Source organism: Xyrauchen texanus, chromosome 17, assembly GCF_025860055.1.
Source record: "Xyrauchen texanus isolate HMW12.3.18 chromosome 17, RBS_HiC_50CHRs, whole genome shotgun sequence".
Classification (NCBI taxonomy): Eukaryota; Metazoa; Chordata; class Actinopteri; order Cypriniformes; family Catostomidae; genus Xyrauchen; species Xyrauchen texanus.
This window is the reverse complement of record NC_068292.1, coordinates 24,228,822-24,250,970: the sequence shown is the minus strand read 5'-3', so window position 1 is coordinate 24,250,970 and position 22,149 is coordinate 24,228,822. Positions and strand designations below refer to the sequence as shown.

General features: G+C 38.9%; 1 protein-coding gene across 3 annotated transcripts in view; it reads left to right on the top strand.

Annotated features, from left to right (window-relative positions):
• LOC127658276 (cell adhesion molecule 4-like) overlaps positions 1–22,149 on the top strand; it is a 185,583-nt gene that overhangs the window by 145,512 nt on the left and 17,922 nt on the right. For all 3 annotated transcript variants that reach the window (XM_052147477.1, XM_052147478.1, XM_052147476.1), the window contains exons 3-6: positions 3,665–3,952; positions 7,953–8,114; positions 8,588–8,678; positions 15,275–15,447. In XM_052147477.1, the coding sequence (XP_052003437.1) occupies positions 3,665–3,952; positions 7,953–8,114; positions 8,588–8,678; positions 15,275–15,447 (714 nt within the window). The remainder of the gene's footprint in view (positions 1–3,664; positions 3,953–7,952; positions 8,115–8,587; positions 8,679–15,274; positions 15,448–22,149) is intronic.

The following is a 22,149-nucleotide window of genomic DNA, read 5'->3' as shown; positions in this document are numbered from 1 at the left end:
TGCTCAAATTTGAAATCCCTTTAAGTGATGGCTCTCTGTCACCCTCATTTTACATGATATGTTCTGTGTTCTCATTCTTTTTTTCTTGTAACCGTTGACTCAGAAAATAACTCAGAGAGCATATGTAATTTGGTGACAAACTACCAACTAAAAAGGCTATGGCGTACTTTATATGAAATCAAAGAATGAATGGGTGACATAATTTTGAGTTTGTTTCGGTGGTTTGTAACAGCTCGCCAGTGCAAAATTTCAGGAGAACTTCATACTGGTTGATAAACACCTTACTGTCATTGGTTCAAGTCATTGGTACTTGGCTCCAGCTACTTTGAGGCCAACATCTAATTTCCGTTCAGTCAGTTAAGATCAGTCAACATTAACACACCAGCATGTAGGGTTATTAATGAGCTGGTGCAAACTTACCAATATCTGTCCGATCATTCGCGCAGAGACCAAGACAATGTCATGCTATATTTTGCATGTTTAATTAGTCTACAAAAGGAATCAAATCTACTCTGAAATAAGTAGCCTATTAAAAGAGCCTAATAACATATGCTGCTTCACCCACGTGCTGTCTGCAGCCAAAAGCCCTTCACACATCTTCCCAAAATAAGAAATGCCTATTATCATTCTTTAATCTGTATTCTACCCATTACCACTCTTTTATACACCCATTTTTGCAGTAGTACCATTCTGAAATTGTTCATAAATTTAATCACAGAGGAACCGGTGCATAATATGGCCATGTTTAGTGTTAGCCCATTAGTGCCATTGATGAAGAATGTAATCTAGACAAATTACACATTAACTATTGCATATACTGTACAGTATATTACTTTAAATAATTATATTTAGTAAAAACAGCTTCTTTTACTGATCTAATCTGAATTATTCTCATAGAATGAAGCATGAAGTCATTGATAACATATTTTAAGTCACATTTGTTAATGTTTTAAGTGTAGTTTTGCACATCCTATTATTTGAATACTGGCGTGGCCGGTGCCTTAATGTTCGCAAACAGCATGTTGTTGCTCAGCTGTTTCAACTATCTTTTTGTCTCTGAAAGAAAAATGGAGAAGCACTTCACTATGAATGCTGGGGCCTTAAAGCTGAAATAGTATCCATGATCTTATTCAAGTGACCATAATTGGCCATTTTGTTGGTGCTAAACCACCCCTCTTCTGAGGCATTCACAGCACTATATCCACTCACACTTTTTTGCTAACAATCTTCTGGCTTTTTATATCTGTGGATTCTACACTGTGCCCATGACAGCTCCTGTTTGCCCTTACCGCTTGAGTACTCTGGCCTCAGTACATGGAGAAACACAAAATGAAATCTGCTTGCTAACTAATGAATCCTGATAACAGTCTTTTAGTGGGTGGCAGGGCGTAAATATCCCCAGCAGTCATGAATACAATGGCCTATCAGCATTCGCTCCTTTCATAAGATTCATTCAGATTGGCTAGATCTGCAGGGTATGTAAAGGTGACACCAGTCTGGACAATGCGTTGACATTTCTCTGCCATTTAGCACAAGTGAAAGCATTTACCACCTACTGGGAATCTTTTTTCCTGTCATGTAGAGCAGGGATAGAGTGAGTAGATACACATGTCACAAAAATGTGCTCACCTATAGATCAAGCCACCCACCCGCTCGCTCACTCACTCAGTCACTCACTCACTTGTTCAATCTATCGCACTATCTCTCACTCTTTGAATCATTACTAACTCATTATGTTGACCTGAAAAGGTGTACTGTTCTACACTGGGCTAATTAGGTTTTTCCAAAATGATCGGACTTGTGGTTTTCCCATTGGAGGTGATCAAAAATTTCCCAAATCCCATAGGCTTACATTAACAGAATGTTCAAACAAGCCCACTTTCCAACTTTTTCTTTCTTTCTTTCTGCCTGTCTGTCACTTTTTTATCTATCTATCTCTCTCTTTTCTATCTATTTGTCTTTCTGTCCAGCCGTCTAAATTTGTTTTGAAAAATGTACAGTCTCGCCCAATCATTCAACGTATCTCTCTCACTCAGTCATTCACTCAGTCACTCAGTTTATCACTCGTATAATCTATTCACTCTCTCATTAAATGTATCACTCTTGAACTTGCTAACTCATTCTATTGCTACCTCATTTATCCATGAACTTTTTCACCTGCTCATACATTCATTCATTCAATCCTTGATTTATAATTCGCTCACTCACTGACTCGCTCCATTGCTGACTCACTCATTCATTCATTTGCTTACATTTTCATCAAACAAAAGACTCAGATAAGTGTGCCCAAAGCTCAGGTGTTGAAAAATACAGAGTGTGCTGAAGGCAGGGGGTCATATCTCCTGAGCAGAGTCAGACACAGACAAAAAGTCAAAGAGCTTTAAAAGGAAGTTGGGAGAAAATTAGTATTTAGCAGCAGTCAATTCAAAATGAGTCTGTGAGATTTTATCCCAAAAAGCACTGTCTAGCCTCCGTAACTGGCATCATTATATGTTATTATTATAATTTTCTGGTGATTGATTTTTCTTTCACCTTGGTTTCAAAGCACAAAAAATGTTCCCCACTAGTCCTCATTTCCTCTGTTTTCTGCTTCCCATCAGTGTATACGTATTGTTCTGTGTCAGCTGTTATGTGAGAAATGGTAGTTAAACCCCTCATCTTTCTTTTGCACTCCTTTTCATCTTGTCCTTTTTATGGTACTCTTTTTTCTTTCTTTCTTTTTACCTTTATTGTGTAATTCTCCATCAGAGTTGATGTTCAATTTAAACTCTGTCTTGCAAAGCTACAAACTACTAATGATTCAAAGTAGTTAAGCTACAGTCATGCAACACTGCAAGCCACAAGCCCAGGGCATTTAAATTGACATGTAGCACTTATTGTGTGTGTGTGTGGGTGGGGGTGGGGGGGCACATTAAAGCATCTCAAAAGGCAATACTACATTTATGTTTTATTATCAAATTATTTATAAGACTGATAAGACAGAGCAACACTTATTTTGCATACACAATCAGGATCTTAATGACAAACTAATAAAACTTGCACAAAAACATCCTAATTTGCATAATTGAATAAAACAGTGATAAACCACAATATTTAACCAAACAAACTTATAGAAAAGAGAGCAGAATCAGAAGCAATTAATCCATGGAAGAACACAATGCACATACTTCTACCATACCAAATCCTGTGCCGGAGTAGTACAACACTAAGGCAGAAGTATAGTGAAGATTGTTTTAAGAGGTTCTTTTTCAAGATTTCAGTGGAATCTGCATGGATCTTCATTCACTCAAACTGGATGATTTCAAACCAATTTGTAACAATGAATTAGACTTAAGAGGAAGGACATTCTAAAAGAGACCACTTAAAATGATGTGTGTGAAATACAATGTGACATAAAAACAGTGATGCAGTGTTTTATCATGCCATAGTGCTATAGACAAAGACGTATTACTGCTACGCTCATGCTTCTGAAGTTATTAGCATCTGGACTTGTAGTTATACCCCCAACACTGTTTTCTATTGCATATCTCGGCTTCATTCCTGCCGACACACAACCATTTTCTTCCTTTCAATTTGCAGCTCCTCATCTATCTTTTCCTGATATATTATATCCTTCATACATTTCCTTACTTACACCCTATTCTATTTTCTCTCTCTCTCACAGCACTGAAAGATGACCGTTTTCAAATGGTTCTTTTTACGCCGCGGCTGGTGCGGATTACGCTGACTAACGTTAGTGTGTCTGATGAGGGTGGCTACTTCTGCCAGCTCTACACTGATGACACACACCACCAGGTGGCCACCCTGTCGGTGGTGGTGCCCCCGGAGGTGCCCATTGTGGAGGTGAAGAAAGAGGCAGTGGAGGGTGGAGAAGTGGAACTCACATGTGTGTCCCCACGGAGCAAGCCACCAGCAACACTACGTTGGGTTCGAGACCGTCGAGAGATTCCTGGTGAGTGCATATTCCAGAGTCAGAAATGAACCAAGGCTTAGGCCAAAAATGCCACCGAAAGTGAAAAAAAAGCCCTGTTATGAAGTACTGTTTTTTATTTGTAACATCTTAATAATTTAGTCTAGTCTAGTAAAACACATTATCAAGTTATTTTATGCATATTAAATATCAAGAGTTTTAGATTGAGAATTTATGTTAATTATTTGATTAAACTTAAAAATTAGACCTAAAAGGATGAACCATAAATTGTTTTATATGGTTAGAAACAAATGCCCTCATTTAGGTGAAACCCCACCTGGAAATCCAATCCAGGGCAAATATAGCCCCTTAATGAAAAGATTCATTTCTAACACTTGTGCAGTCATGCATGTATGTATTTTAATGTGACAGAAGATTCTCTTATCCAGTACAAACACATTCATATACCAGACATGTTCTTAGCATACAGTACATATACTGTTTACTCTCTTAAACACACACAAAAGAGTAAAATCTGATAAAAGCATGTGCATATTTGCTTTGTCTCTCTCTGTCAGAATTTCTGTGTACATGGTAAATGTCATATATTTTTGCTAATCCCTCTGTCAGACAGAAAGATACTCTGCCCCACTCCCCTATGTGTTTGCTCATTGGCACATTTTCCCCTCTATTGCTTTATGTTACTTTATCGAATTTCAAATGCATCTGTCCATCTGGTTCACCTCGCATGTGTGCAGAATAGCCCCCTTTTGTTGTCACACCCACACACACAACTGTGCCAGAGTGTGGATCCAGGTGTTGCCCCAATCTGTGCATGCCTCTTTTTCTGTTAACTCTCCTCTTTTCCCTCTATCTCTCCCTTTTCTATCAGTATTAAAATCAGCGAAAAATCAGAATAAACCTGATGGAAATGCAAATTATCGCAAAAATTTCACAAGTTGGACATAATATTTTTCCATTTAGCGCATAAACTCTATGTCAATACTTCAGAAGTCGGGGAAAACTGGTTTGGAAACCAGTTGTCATTAAAATTGAGAAAATTGTCATTAACGCAAAAATATAGTGTCACATGACCCATGCCCCAATTGTTAGCCTGTGTTAATCATGACGACAAGGTATATATACATCCTTGAAAGCTAATTTATTGTATGTGATTATGGATTGATTTTAACGGCATGTAGATCTGATGCTGCAAACATGACACTTCCAGGAGTGCCAACACCAGTATCTTGTATCATGGAGAACAAATGTATAGCCACTCTTTGCGATTAATTTAATCATGGTAGACATCCGTTTATTTATAATAGATGGCAGTCACAGAATTAGCCCACAACACAAAAAAACATATAATTTCTATGCACAAAGATGTTTTAAATTAAAAAATAAATACACAAAACTAAGAAAAAAGAAAAAGGTTTCAGTATAGAACACTAACATATAGCCCAATTCTATAAAATTATTGTTTAACATACTTTTGAAAAAATACCGGCAAAATTCCCTGTATTAAATTAAATTACCAAACAAAAAAAGCATTAAATTAAGAAAAGAAATTACCAAATGAAAAAAGCATTAAATTAAAACAATTTAATTACCAAATAATTTTATTTTTATTTTTAGACCTTAAATTAGCCTTACTCTGTTCTGTAGACAAAAAAAGTCTGCTGAATGACATTCTCAGAATGTTCTGCACTTTTTTCAAGACTATAAACTATCAGAAATATTTGTCCAATAAGTTCACTTTCAGAAAACAAGCTTCTGAACATCTTAAAACTTTGAAATATTTTGCTGAGCTTCTTCAGAAAATGTAAATTGCATTATGACACTAAAATTAATTTTAGATGACAATCAAGTTCAGTTGGTCATTAAAAGTTGCTGCAGAAATATGCAGGACATAATGCAGCTGTGATAGCGATGCTTTAGATTAGATTATTGGTCAAAATAACCTATTGAATACATTGTGTAACAATTTATCTTTTTTTTTTTTTGGTTCCTGGTTGTTATTTCATAGTTGCTTATGCCTCAAAAGTATTGAAAATGGCTATTATTCCCCACAAACTTTTTTGACAGGACAGTGATATTTTGAAATTGACCTGTTTTACAGAACATTACAGATAGATTCAGTGCTGAGTAAACTTGGAGTAACTTCTAGAACTTTCTAGAACTTTCCAGTAATATAAATAGTAGTAATACAGGGGCCTTAAGCCCACCAGTTCAGTTTATATCAAGACAAACACTGGGCTCCTCATTTCACCTGCGAGCAATGCAGAAAAACTCTGGAAGGTAAGATGGACAAGTGTTGCTCTGAATGTTATGTTATAAAATGTGTTAATTTTTAAAATTGTAAAAGTTGTAAAAAAAATTTTTAATTGTGTATATATGTTAGTGCTGTCAATCGATTAAAAATTAAAATTGAATTAATTACATGGTGTCCCGATTAATTAATCGCAAATAATCACATTTAATCGCATATACAAATATTTGATGACAAAGCCCCTCATATAACAATAATTCAATATATAATCTTCTATTTAGATTATCTTTAAATATTTACTAATTAAATATATAAAAAAATATTCAGATGCATTACATTCTTGTGGAAGAAGAGTTAATCATTGATAAGAATACAAAAAGCAGCTTTAGAATACAATGTATTGTTTACTACCATATTATTGAACATTAGCATGCAGTTCACAGCAATCCATTTAGCAGGTGAATTTGTCAGTCAGTTCGAGATTTATCATGAGGGCTTGTTTAATGTACACCTGCGTTAGACAGATGCTTGTGTAGCGTCTCGGGTGAGTTGCTTCATAAACATAAAATGTTTAGGTCACTGTGTCAAGTTAAATATAGTTTAATACTTAGAACACATCTTGAGATCTCTTAGTTCGGATTTGTGCTCCATCAAGTGTTTTAAACGCAAGAACATAACGCATGTTTGTGTTGTGCTGTCTGCTGAAGGGTTGTTTTGTTCACTGTATAAACTACGTGTTGCCCATACAGCTGAAGATTCACATACTGTCATCTGGAGTAAACAGGTGGTACTACAAGCTTGCATTTCTCAGGATCTTCCTTATTAAGGCATTGAGATTAATTGCGTTAATTTTTTGCATTAAATCGACTGCCCTTATATATATATATACACACACACACACACTCACACACACACACACACACACACACACACACACACACACACACACACACGTAGACATAAGATGTCTAGTAAAAAAAACTTTACTTATAAATGGTCATGAACTGGAACCTCATAAGTGACTGATTTGATGCACTTAACACGGCTGCAACTCAATGCGGGAGATCAACTCACAATTGATTTCAATAGAGTCTGATATTAGCATGTTGCTAAGCTAGCTGCGTAGTACTCTAAATAAGCATAAAAATTGCATAACTTACATTTGAAAAATTTACACATTTTTTTTCAACTGTTTTTATAGACATCAGTATTGAATGATATATAAGACAACTCAATGTGTTTTGGAACAGAGCAAATACAGTAAGTGTATGTGTGTCTACCCACAAAAGATTCATTAATACAGGGTTTTGCTGGAATTTAGAGCCAGCATCTTTTTCCACTTCAGTGAAAATAATTTAAATGTCTACTTGATGAAGGTTATTACCATATATCCCTCATAAAACTGTTAGTTTGGCCTGCTGCACTGTCCGCCTACATCTTTAATCACCCCTTTTCTTCTTAACACCCCGATTCTCAATTTTATGCCCTTAATCCTCCATATGTCATTTATTTTTTCATTCATCAAATTAGAACTTAATAATCGCACAAGAATAATGGAACTTGTTCATGCAGGTGGAAAAGATTTGTGCAAGGTGCATTACTCACACATCAAATTCATACTGTTTGAAATAATCAGTGCAATCTATTTTTAAAAGTATGCAAATAATGTCTTGTTGAAATGTAAAACATATTGTTAAAATTTGTGAAAACTGACTTCTCTAAACCCTCTCCTTCCTTACCTCTTTTTTTGGTTAATTATTTTTTTTTCAGGTGTGATCTCTCAGCAGGAAAATGGGAAGACTGTGAGTGTGTCCAACACTATCCGTATCCCCGTGGAGAGGAAAGATAATGGAGCGGCGATGAGCTGTGAGGCATCTCACCCAGTGCTCGTGGGGCAGAAACGAGTTCGTCACTACAGCCTGGATGTTCACTGTGAGCCAACAATGCCGTTTCCATGAACACTGCCATATAAGACTGATTAACGGTTGTTATTAGCTTACTGAAGCCCCATCTGTTTGAACATGTTCACTTAGCAAGTCTCTAATGAGGTTTGTTTGTGTTACATTCTGCCTGGTATAATAAAGGACGAGATGGCAAAAGTATATCACATTGCACATCACAGCTTTAACTATACTTGAAATATGATAATATAGATATAGATGTCAGGAAAAAAAATTCACTAATATAAAATTTATACAAGGCCTCATCTCATAAAATAGGCCAGCCAGAGCACTCAAAGTACAGATATTTAAGAGTCAAACAGCTCTTACTCTATAAAAAAATGACAATTGAATCTGAGTAAGCTTTAGGGTGTTTATTGCTGTTGTAACCAACAGTAAATTTGTATCCTGACACCTGTTGTGTGTGCTTTCCTCTTTTCTCTATCTATCTCTTTATCTCTGTAGTTGCTCCTACGGTGAAAATTATTCCCCCTCAGGGCATCCTCCGAGAAGGAGACTCCCTCAGTCTCACTTGCTCTGTTACCGGCAACCCACTGTGAGTGTACGCGAGTGGATGTGTTATTTGTTTGCATGTACTGTATGTGTTAGGTTGTGCGTGGGAGAATTTGATGGATGTGAAACCTTGTGCGAAGTTCTGTTTCTACATATGCTTTAAAGACAAATAATCTGAACTGGTCCCATTAGAGCAGCATTTATCATCTAACAATCCAAAGCACTTACAGAGAATGTATGTGTGTGTATATATATATATATATATATATATATATATATATATATATATATATATATATATATACACACAGTGCATTTCCGGAAAGTATTCACAGCGCTTCACTTTTTCAAAAAATTTTATGTTACAGCCTTATTCCAAAATTGATTAAATTCATTATTTTCCTCAAAATTCTACAAACAATACCTCATAATGACAATGTGAAAGAATTTTTTTGGAAATCTTTGTAAATGTATTAAAAAAATAATATATATTTTTTTTTAAATCACATGTACATAAGTATTCACAGCCTTTGCTCAATACTTTGTTGAAGCACCTTTGGCACCAATTACAGCCTCAAGTCTTTTTGTGTATGATGCTACAAGCTTGGCACACCTATTTTTGGGCAGTTTCTCCCATTCTTCTTTGCAGGACCTCTCAAGCTCCATCAGGTTGGATGGGGAGCGTCGGTGCACAGCCATTTTCAGATCTCTCCAGAGATGTTCAATCGGGTTCAAGTCTGGGCTCTGGCTGGGCCACTCAAGGACATTCACAGAGTTGTCCAGTAGCCACTCCTTTGTTATCTCTGCTGTGTGCTTAGGGTCATTGTCCTGTTGGAAGATGAACCTTCACCCCAGGTCCAGAGTGCTCTGGAGCAGGTTTTCATCAAGGATGTCTCTGTACATTGCTGCATTCATCTTTCCCTTGATCCTGACTAGTCTCCCAGTTCCTGCCACTGAAAAACAAAGAGTTAAATCTTTTTGAGATTTTTGTTTCTCAATTGTCTGAGAGTCTTTCAGGTGCCTTTTGGCAAACTCCAGGTGGGCTGTCATGTGCCTTTTACTGAGGAGTGGCTTCCGTCTGGCCACTCTGCCATACAGGCCTGATTGGTGGAGTGCTGCAGAGATGGTTGTTCTTCTGGAAGTTTCTCCTATCTCCACAGAGAAAAGCTGGAGCTCTGTCAGAGTGACCATCTGGTTCTTGGTCACCTCCTTGTCTAAGGCCCTTCTCCCCTGATCACTCAGTTTGGCCAGGCAGCCAGCGCTAGGAAGAGTGCTGGTGGTTCCAAACTTCTTCCATTTACAGATGATGGAAAACATTGTGCTCATTGGGACATTCAATGCCCCAGATCTGTGCCTCGATACAATCCTGTCTTGGAGGTCTACAGACATTTCCTTTGACTTCATGGCTTGGTTTGTGCTCTGACATGCACTGTTAACTGTGGGACCTTGTATAGACAGGTGTGTGCCTTTCCAAATCATGTCCAATCAACTGAAATTACCACAGGTGGACTCCAATGAAGTTGTAGAAACATCTCAAGGATGATCAGTGGAAACAGGATGCACCTGAGCTCAATTTTGAGTATCATGGCAAAGGCTGTGAATACTTATGTACATGTGATTTGTTCGTTTTTTATTTTTGAATAAATTTGCAAATATTTCAAACAAACTTCTTTCACGTTGTCATTATGAGGTATTGTTTGTAGAATTTTAGGAAAATAATGAATTTAATCCATTTTGGAATAAGGCCATAACAAAATGTGGAAAAAGTGAAGCGCTGTGAATACATTCCGGATGCACTGTATAGTATATATATACTATCCTGCATCTGTACATGAGCGAGAACAGCCGTGACTGTCCTCTACTCCTCCCATAACTCCTTCTCTCTTTCTTTCTCTCTCTCTCTCTCTCTCTCTCTCTCTCATTATCTCCCTTTCTCCCTGAGAGACTGTGAGCATAAAGCCATTAAACCTCTCCAGTGTCTCATAAGGGACCGCAACATAAATTAAAGATGGACAAGTGGAGAGATAGAGAGGATGGTTGAACTGCCACTGTCACTTATTGTATGGTGAAATGGAGGAATGACAGAGAGAGAAGGAGAGAGAAATGGGCTCAGAGGGGTATAGAGGGAAAGAGAAACTGAAGACTATGATTTAAGTGATAGGGAGAAAATAAAAAAGAGAAAGTGCGAAAGACAAATGCTTAATTGCAGGGACACGATTGAAGATTACGGGATGCACTGATGAGAAATGAGAATAGCCTGCCCACCCACAGAGAGCGAGCAGTCTCGGGATGGGTGGAGATAAATGATGTAGTATTAAAGGGATGATAGATGGATTCAGATGCTGCTACATGGTAGCTGAGCTCATGGTACACTGTCCCGTGCAGCTTGGTTATAAAGCCATTATGATCCTGTTCGTTCCGACATTAATCACCAATCAAACACTGTCTGCTTTTGTTGGAGGGGTGTATTTATTATCCCTCAGTGCCTTGGCAGGCTCATCCTCAGTGTTTGTGGTCATACTGTATGTGTGTGTTTGTGAAAGCGTGTGTGGTTTGGGATCCTGCGAAGGCTTGTAATTAAAAGTGTCATGAGGGATTGCAGCGGGTGATGATGCAGGGATTGTATTCCAGCCAGGGTGGATGAGGGATGAGGTGTTTCGCAGGCGGTGGGCTCAGAACAGAAGCCTCAGGCTTTTGCCCTACAGTTTCCTTGTATCTCCTGCTGCTGTTTGTTTGTGTTTGTGTGGTAACATCCTCCTTTCATGCTCTTTTTTATTATCTGCTTAGACTGTACTAGTTCTCTCTTCTCTTCTCTTCTCTTCTCTTCTCTTCTCTTCTCTTCTTTTTTAAACCTTAATCTTATTGCTGTTTACTAATATAAAATTTGTTTTGAGCATATTCTTGCTGTTTTTCATTGGAGCTAACAAGGAAACAAAGATGATTTTTTGAGGTTTACTTATGCTGCAATGAACCAGAGGAGCCTGATATCTGCTCATTGAGTTTGCTTACTATAAGCTAATTGGAGATTTTGATGCTTGGGCTTTAAATTATGTTTTATGCAGAGTGAATAAGTTTTTTTTTTTTTTTACTTAATAGGAAAACGCTGTATTTCTTGTGAGCTGGATATGAATTGTTTATGTAATCATGTATTAAAAATTGGTATATTTGTGCATATGTGTATGTGAATATTTGTTTTGCATTTTAAAAATTCTGATTTTGTATCATTCCAGTTATATATGTATTTTTTTTTTCATTGATCTGTAGAACTTTACAATAATGTTCTATTTTTTAACATTGTTTAATGCATTAGGTATTGTGATCTAACAATGAACAATGACCTCTTTGAGCATTAATTCATTTTTGTTAATTTTGATTTATCAAAATACTATTGCTAATTTTTGTTATGTTAGTTCATAATGCTTTATCTGCATTAACTTAGTAACATATTCAACTTTTACTGTAATACATTTATTAGTAAACTGTATATAGGCATTGACATTAACCAAGATTAATTAATGCTGTTAATTCAGCAACTGATAAAGGTTCAAGGTACTTTAGTTCAAGGAAATAAAAAAAAAAAAATGTATTTTCTTTCTTTTCTTTTCTTTTTTTGCAGAAAATAAACAGAAAATGGGAATTAAATCCCTTTCAATTTTTCTGGAGTGAAAACATTATTTTAAATCGCTGGTTACTGGTTAAAAAAGGCTGATTAATGCCGCTATGTATAGCATAGGCTCTGCATAGTGGCCAACGCATTGGTTTGCATTTATAGTTCTACATCGTCCGTCCCAGAGCCAGCACCTGAAGCCTCGTCCGTCCCAGAGCCAGCACTTGAAGCCTCAGAGGCTGTTCCCCTGCCGCTGCCAGCATTCCCCAATCCAGTTCCCTGAGGATGTCCGGTTCCCCGAGGCTGTCCACGTGACCACCGATCCTGTCTAGTGCCCAGCAGCCCTCAATCAGTCTGTTACTCATTACAGTGGTCAGCACCTGTCAGACACAAGCTACCAGCCTGTTCAGTGTCCAGCGGCAACCTACTTCCTGTATGATCCCTGTCCAGCGGCCATTATCCAGTCTGCTGTCCCCTGTCTAGCGACTGCCGTCCAGTCTGCTGATCAATGTTCAGCGGCTCCACACTCTGAGTCTTGCATGCTCTGCCTCCTGCTGCTCCACCACTTGCTGATCCATCACATGTGACTCTGACCCCTGAGTCTACGCCTCCCTGGCTGCCAGCCCTCGCTCCCTTCCTGGAGCCACTTCCCTGGCTGCCGACTCCACCCTGGTCCCCTGGTCCCCTGGTCTACGCCTGTCTCCGGGCCCTCCACCGGTGTTTTGTTTTATGTATTATGGGACGTCAGGAGCCACTTCTTAGATGGGGGCTCTGTAACTCTTGGGTCATTTGCCCTAGCGGTCACTAGAGGTCGCTAGGAGAACTAAGACTTTTAGTTTGAAGTTCTGTTTTTTCCTTCTTCTGTCACTATTCCTGATTCCTTCCCTGATTGTCATCCCAATGTTGTCTTGTTACCCTTGTTAGTTTTTGTGAGGGTATATATTGCCTTTTTGTTCTCTGTCTTTGTCAGTTGTCAACCTTCCATGGATGTAATGGTTTGTTTTATTCTATAAAGTACTGACAATATTTCTCCCAAATAAAAATATTGTCATTTAGAGCATTTATTTGCAGAAAATGACAACTGGTCAAAATAAAAAAACAAAAGATACAGTGTTTTCAGACCTTGAATAATGCAAAGAAAACAAGTTCATCATAATTTTTAAACAACACAATACTAATGTTTTAACTTGTGAAGAGTTCAAAAATCAATATTTGGTGGAATAACCCTAATTTTCAATTACAGCTTTCATGCAACTTCTACCAGTCTTTCATGTTGTTGGGTAACTTCATGCCAAGAATTCAAACAATTGAAGCAAAAATTGAAGCAGCTCAGCTTTGTTTGATGGCTTGTGGCCATCCATCTTCCTCTTCACATTCCAGAGGTTTTCAATGGGGCTCAGGTCTGGCGATTGGGCTGGCCAGGACAGGGTCTTCATCTGGTGGTCCTCCATCCACACCTTGACTGACCTGGCTGTGTGGCATGGAGCATTGTCTTGCTGGAATAACCAATCCACAGAGTTGTGGAACATTTTCAGAGCAGAAGGAAGCAAACTTTCTTACAGGATATTCTTGTATGTGGCTTGATTTATGCATCCTTCACAAAGACAAATCTGCCAGATTACAGCCTTGCTGATGCATCCCCAGATCATCACCAATCTTGATGTTTATGGCTTACAGCTCATGGAAATCAAAAATCCAGTATCTCAAAATATTAGAATAAAGAATTAATAATACAGAAATGTCAACCTTCTGAAAAGTATGTTAATTTATGCACTCAATACTTGTTTGGGGCTCCTTTTGCACGAATTACTGCAAATAATTATTGCTCAGGGGTCCAAAGCCATCTTTTCAGGTGAAATTATTTTTTGCATTTAATATGGAAATCAAGATCCCAGAGTCTGGATGAAGAGTGGAGAGGCACAGAATCCAAGTTGGTTGAAGTCCAGCGTGAAGTTTCCACAGTCAGTGATGATTTGGGGTGCCATGTCATCTGCTGGTGTTGGTCCACTGTGTTTTCTCAAGTTAGAGTCAATGCAGCTGTCTACCTGGAGATTTTGGAGCACTTCATGCTTCCATCTGCGGACAAGCTTTATGGAGATGCTGATTTCCTTTTCCAACAGGCCTTGGCACCTTCCCACTGTGCCAAAACTACTAGTAACTGGTTTGCTGACCATGGTATTACTGTGCTTGATTGGCCATCCAACTCTCTTGACCTGAACCGCCTAGAGAATCTATGGGGTTTTGTCAAGTGGAAAATGAGTGAAACCAGACCCAACAATACAGATGAGCTGAAGGCCGCCATTAGACCAAGTATTGAGTGCATAAATTAACATACTTTTTCAGAAGGTTGAAATTTCTGTATTATAAATTCTTTTTTCTAATATTTTAAGATACTGGATTTTTTATTTCCATGAGCTGTAAGCCATAATCTTCAAGATTACAACAAAAGAAGGCCCAAATGTTTCACTTTATCTGTAATGAATCTATAATATTTTAAAGTTCCACTTTTTGAATAAAAAATACTTTTCCACGATATAAATTGTTTTTGAGATGCACCTGTATTTGGCATTAAGCATACATTTATTGAAAAGACATTACTTTATATAGGCTACTGTATACTATTCTTGTTATAATTTCTATCCTGAAAATGCCCTCACATGGGAAAAAATCTTAAATGGGGGGCCTTATTTTGAGCTTGTTTTCCAGACCAGTTTGCTTGTTTTTCTTGTGAGATCTGGCAACACTGCACCTGTTATATCACCCACCTTGGCACAGAGTAATAATTTTTAAAAGAACATTATTAACCATGTTTTTATTTAGTTATAACCGGTTACATTTGGAAAGGATTCTTTTTCTTTTAATTGTCTCTTTTTATGTTCCCTGTGCAGTATTTTCTTTTCTTCCGAGTTCCTCATTATTTTGAGAAAGTGTTTTTTTAAGCCTTTCTTGCTATGCCTTGTTCTTTCTTTGATTGTTTTATGATGCAAATAAAACAACAACTTTTGCTGTTTTTATTTCACTTTTTTTTTCAGACCACGTGACATCCAGTGGTCACGAGTGAACGATACTCTTCCTGAGAGGGCGGAGAAAACGGCCAACATTCTTCATATGTCTCGCCTCAGCCAATCACACAACGGCACCTACCTCTGTCAGGCGCATAATAATTACGGACGTGCAGCAGACCATTACACACTGCTGGTGTATGGTAAGAAAAATTACATGACATCAACCCTTCCCCCATCTGAACAATTACAATCCACATCAAAATGTTTTTTCCGCTCCTTTCATTACATGTGTCAAAAACATACAAAATCTCAACATGGTTTAGAATGACAAAGCATTTCGGCATGTTTATGCATAAACACCAATACTTCCTTTGGCATGTGAGTACAGCGTGGGTTCTCCACAGCTACAGACGTTGCTTACTGTTACTCTGGTTCTGAGTGGGTTATTTTGCACTCCTCACGTCTGCCCACATGTGCTCCTGGTGGCTACATGAGGACACTGCCTCTTTCAGCTCTCTCTCTCCATAGACCTGCAGGAGGTGTGATGTACTGTATTTTGAAAGACTGTAAGAAATGAGATCCCCAGAGGTCCCCCTCCCTTATTTTTCCTTTTTCTCTTCTTTTCTTTGGATGATAATGACAGCCATCAAATGCACATGTTAACGAGTGAGCTGAGAGAGCGCAGGTGGGAAGGAATGTCATCTTTCATCCAATTTCTATCCCTCGCTCCCTCTCTGTCGCTCTCTTCCACACTTTCTTTTCAGCGGTTCTGTGTAGGTGAGCCTCTTAGCTTTGAAACTCCTCTGCACTTCGCAGAATGCCCATGATTCCCTTTCTCTGTCTATTTATTCTATTATTCCAATGCATTCTTTCTTTCTATCTTTCTTTCTTCCATTCACTCATTCTGTCTTTCCTACATAGAACATGGATTTCCATTTTATGCATCTTTGTGTGTATATTTGTGAGTAAATGGACAGGATAAGGTGTTAACTCTCAGTATCAGCTTATTTAAGCTTTGCCTGTTGGAAATCCTATCCTCAGTGAAAGTGTGACTAAAAAGATAGAAATTGCTGACTAAAGGCTGATAGAAAAGGATGGATATTGAGTCAAGGATGATGATTCAGCAGTCATGGTGATAGCTCAGTGGAGCCGTTGCTGGTGTTAGAGATGGAATGAATGGGGAAAATAATTTTATGCTCTGTGTTACGTTGTTTTTAATCTCGATTCATCAGGATTACTAAAAATACTTACATATACAGTATAGAGACACAATACAAGGATTACCATAAATACTCATGGACATGATTAAATTTATGCATGTAATTACATTTTTTTTTTTTAGATTCAGTCAATTCTGAGTTACAACCCCATTACCGGAAAAAGTTGGAACAGTATGAAAAATGCTAATTAAAACAAAAATTGGTGATTTGTAAATTATAATCACCCTTTGCTATTGTTATGAGGAGGAGGGTATGCCCGGGCCATGAGGGTGCACGCCGGTGCCAAGGAGAGAGAGATAAATGGGAGACAGAGATGCCAGTGAGGGACAGAGAGAGAGAGAGAGAGAGAGAGAGAGAGAAATGCGGCCACTCTGTGTGTGTGTGTGTGTTTATGTTTTCAGTTTGATATTCTGTTTGATTCAAGTTTTTATTGTTTGTTACTCCAGTTCCCACATCTTCCTTTCCCGAACTGTTACAGCTATATTGAAAGCTCTACAGCTATACATTATATGATGTTTTACCCTGTGAAAATGTAGTCATTTCAAATCAGATGATTGCAACACACTCCAAAAAAGTTGGGACAGTCGAGTGACACTCTCTACTCTCTACTTACACAGCCATGCACTTGTAAACCTGGCAGTATGTGTTTCTTTTTTTCAAAAACACAGTTCCACTGTTCTACATTCCATCTAAGATGAGACTGAGCCCAGAGAATTCGGTAGCACTTCTAGACAGTGTTGATGTATGGCTTCTGCTTTACATTGTAAAGTCTTAACTTGCATCTGTGGATGCAGTGGCGAGTGGTGTTGACTAACAAAGGTTTACTAAAGTTATACTAAGCACATTTTCATGATATCCATTACAAATGAATAACATTTTTTTAAGACAGTGACGTCTGAGAGATCAGAGATCATGCGCATTCATAAGTGGTTTTCATCTTGCCCTTTATGCACTGAGATTTGACCAGATTCCTTGAATCTTTTAACTATATTGTACACTGTAGAGTGTGAAATGCCCCAAATCCTTCCAGTTTGTCTTTGGGAAACATTGGTCTCAAAGCGCTGGATTATTTGCTGAAGAATCTTTTAGCAAATTGACAAATATTGGAGAATGCTTGCTCTTGAAGGACTTGGCTGTTTTTGGAGGCTCCTTATAAATTATAAAGTACTAGAACACAATTGCCTCGGCTATTTAACATCTCCTGTTTATTTATTTTTTTGTTTATTTATCTCCTTGTTATTTCAACTCACCAAATTGTTATTAGTCTTAATCATCTGATTTGTAATTACAGTATGTTTTCAAAAAACATTGTGCCAATCGTGATAAGACTTTTAGTGTTATGAAACTACCATCTTTGGTATTTACTTTAGTCACTGTAACTATGGTTACAGACATTATTCCCGGCTGTCGCAAGAATGGAAAAAGGGCTTGACTTCAGATATTCATTCTTACAACGCTCCTGGACTCTCTGAGTAATGCAGAGAGATACTCTGTCACAGAGATAGGGAAAATGAGGAAGAGAAAAGGACAGAGGAGAATTCAGAATTTACTCTGACAGATAGGTTGTGTTTGTGCCTCTTTATCTGTCTTTGTCTGGGTATTTTTACATTTGCATTAATATTTGCTATAGATGCTTCCTCATAAAAACCACCTATAAAGAAGTATTTTAATGTGTAGTCACATTTGATTAAGTGTATTTTTCTATACAAATGTGTGTGCTCATAACATCCACATATGCAACCTGTTCAGTTGTCACAATGATTTGTTATGTCAAACAGTTAAGTTGACAGTACTCTTTAGACGTTGTTATGTAAAACAGCAGTAGTACTCAGCTATGATGGACCTTACTGCTGATAAAAGCCATTACAATCTAAATGCCTCGGAGAGCTGCTGAGATTGAAATGAATGGAGAGAAAAGGAGAGATGCAGAATGAGTTGGAGGGACAAACAACGATGCGCAGTAATGAGCTATGGCTGTAATTGGGAGAAACAACACAGCGCTTAATTAATTAAATGAAACTCGGGCAAAAGAGAAAGAACGATAGCGTGAGCAAGAGGAGAAATAACTGAGTCGTGATAGAAATATTAAGCATGTTGAATGGAGGAGCGGCATAGAGTTGACAACAGGGACTTGGCCTTTGAGCAGAGAGGGGGAGAGGTGAGAGATTGAGAGATTTACAGACTCCATAAATGCTGAATTAGTGCACAACCTGAAGATCTGGCTCCTGCCTTTCACCGTCTTCAGTTGTATAATATGGACAAATAGAGAAAATCAATATTTCAGTATTGTGACATTTTACCTAATGAAACTGAAATTCTTACAACAAGGATTCAAATTTGTATTTACATTGTTCACATTAAGGAATAATTCATACATTCTCTCATCTTGTACTCACACTCATGCAATTCCAGATGTGTATGACTTTTTAGAAGAATATTTCAGCTATGTAGGTCCATAAAATAAAGTGAATGGGTACCAAATTTTTGAAGCTCCAAAAATCTCTTATAGCCATAAAAGTAATCCAAATATCTCCAGGGGATAAATTAATGTGTTCTGAAGTGAAACACTTGGTGTGTAAGAAATAGATCAATGTTTAAAACGTTTTTTTTTACCAAAAAATTACCAAAATAGAATGCTAGTTCCCTGATGCCCAGGTCCCTCAACAACCTTTCAGTGGATGTTGCCACAAAGCCAGACACCCTACCTCCACTGGGCAGATCTTTGCTCTCCAGCCCTGCTGTTCTGCCTTTGCTGTCAGCTCGGTGTATCACAGCTTCTTGCTCAAAGTCTTCTTACACGGCATCCTCCCAAGGGACTCTGAGCTCCACGAAGATGACTGTGTGCAAAGAGTTGGACCACACCGTCAGATCTGGCCTCAAGTTATTAATGGCTATTTCTGATGGGACCATAACCCATAGGCCAACATCTGCTAGCATTTTCCAGTCCCGGGCTGCCTCAAGCTGTCCAACGCTGGTCCTTGGTGGGATCTTCCACACTTTTTGTTCCCCTTCCTGGACAAATGCTTCTGGCTTATCTGGATCAGCTCTCATTTTCGGCAAGGCATTGATGTCTGTTCTCTTGATTTCCAGAGTCGCTGCCAAGCACTTGAGGACTTGGTTGTGTCTCCAGATGTACATCCTTGGAAGAGGCTCACTTTGCAACCAGAAAGGATGTGCTTTAATGTTGCTGGTGATGAACACAGGGGGCATAATGGATCTTCACCCCATCATCAGTTGAGATTTTTTGGGGTAGGATGTCGTAGGTTGCATGAATGAGGAAACTTATCTTGCTTGTCTCCATCCAACAAGTCCTTCCAACTGATCTTCCGTTTTTCCACACGCTCCCATTTAATCTACTGGCCCTTTTTGGCTTGCGACATGGCCTTTGCACACCTTATTGACTCCTCCTGTCGGTGAACTTTAGCCGCGACAAAATTCCTCCACTCTAGTGAGGATGCCTTGTTCCAGCAAGGTTGTCTTTCAGCAAGTCCCAAGCCTCCTCTTCCCTGTTGGACTTGGCCCACAATGTAGCCATGGTGGAGAGCAGATATTGCCTGCTGTGCTGTGTTCTTGGCAGTCCACTTCCTTCCTGTTGTTAGGGTGGGGTCAGCAGCTCTGATCAAAATATCTCTAGACTCTGACAGGCTCACCTCTTGCCTCACTTTGGTGCATTTGAATTCCTCTGTGAGGCCGGAGAGAGGCAGCTCGAGTATCCCCTGACCATACAGGCATATGCTACTCAGGCATCGAGGGCGGCCTAACCCTTTCCTCATGTAAGAGCTGATCATCCTTTCCATCTTCTCAACTCTTGTGAGGGGGATGTTATAATGGTCAGTGGTCACATAAAGTGGGGTAGTAGCCCAAACTGCAAGCATCAGATTTTTAGCTTGCCAGGCAGTATAGATTGGTCAATGTTCTTCAGACCTTTGATGGTTTCTTGCCACGGTTCATGTGCTTAATCAGTGTCCTTTAGCTTAGAGTTGTACCATCTTCCAAGACTTTTGACTGGCTTCTCAGACACAGAAAGAATTAGTTCCTGATCGATAAAAAACCTTTGCTCTGTGAGTTTGCATTTGATAATAGAGATACTTCTGCCCAGAGGAAGCTGTAAGGCACAACTCCGACTCCACTTTGGAGGGCTAACATCCATCTGGTGCTCTTGTTGTTCAATTGGTGGAATATCCAATGTAATCGCTGTCTCATCATACCTCTTTTCGTCAGCATACGTTCTTTTCAGATGTTCCTCCAGCTCCTGCTTTGATATCTTCAGGTTTCCTCTCTTTTCTTTGGTGAAGAGTGATTTAAAAAATGTAAAGGGGTCCTTTAGGAAACATGATCTTGCTCACTCTCTCTCTTCTTTTCTGCTTTATGCAGGTTTTCTGCTTGTTTCAGAGCTGTCAAATTGTTTTTGATGTGTCCCTTGAGTATGTTGATGTCCTCCTCCTCGCAGTCCGAGGACTTCCTCCATTGCTTCTTGAGCTGGCCACTCTTGTTGATCAGGCATTACATTTCCTGTAAACATCTAGACTTCCTTTTCAACACTGCTGCCTTCTCCTTTTAGTTCCTAATTCCATATCATTCTGCTCCATAGCTATAGATGATGTTGCCAATCTTGTCAAGTTTCTTTTGACTGTGCCACTCATCCCTTCTAGGACAATGGTCAGGTTAGCATTTATAGTCTCTCATTCTTTTTTTCTGAGGCTCCAGGACAATTCACTTGAAGCTTGATTCCACTGATCTTCCTCTCCCTTGAAAATTTCCTTGGCTGGATGGGCTCAATACATTCTTCCGCAACAGTTAATGTGCTCGAGTCTTCTTCCTCAGAGGGGCTGATGTCCTGTAAACTTTGATTAGACTCCAGTCGCTGAAATTCACTCGACTGATTGATTTACTTCTCATGAAGTAGTTGTCAATGCGAGGTCCCCGTTTTCCCTCTCTCAAGCACCTTTCCTTCCCTTGATGTATTTTCAGCCCCTTTACAGACATTACTTTACTCCAGCCACAGGAACAGATCTTATGCATTTTCTCTGATGTTGTTGCCGTGCTGGGTTCTTTTGGGTGCTTATGTTCCTTGTGGTCTTTTCTGTTTCTGGGTCTATATCCATGTTATCAATCTATGAGTCTGAGATTCATGAGATTAACAGACTGTGGGAAAAGACTGTTCTTGTACCTGACAGTTCTGGGTCTCAGTGCTCAGTATCTCCAGCCAGAAGGCAGCAGTTCAAAAAGGTAGTGGGCTGGGTGAGTGGGGTCCAGAGCCCTTTTACTCTCTCTGGAATTGTACAGTTCTTGAAGGGAAGGTAGGGAATAACCAATAATTCACTCAGCAGTCTGAACTGCCCTTTGTAGTCTTCTGATGTCCGATTTCATAGCTGAACCAAACCAGACAGTTATTGAAGTGCAGAGGACAGACTCAATGACTGCTGAGTAGATCAATAGAACCCGTGGCAGGTTGAACTTCCTCAACAGGTGAAGGAAGTACAACCTCTGCTGGTCCTTTTTCACAATGGATTCAATGTGAGTCTCCCAATTCAGGTCCTGTGAGTTGGTAGTGCCCAGAAATCTGAATGACTCCACTGCTGCCACAGTGCTGTTCAGAATGGTGAGCAGGGTCAATGTTGGGGTGTTCCTCCTAAAGTCCACTATCATCTCCAATGTTTTGAGTGTGTTCAGCTCCAGGCT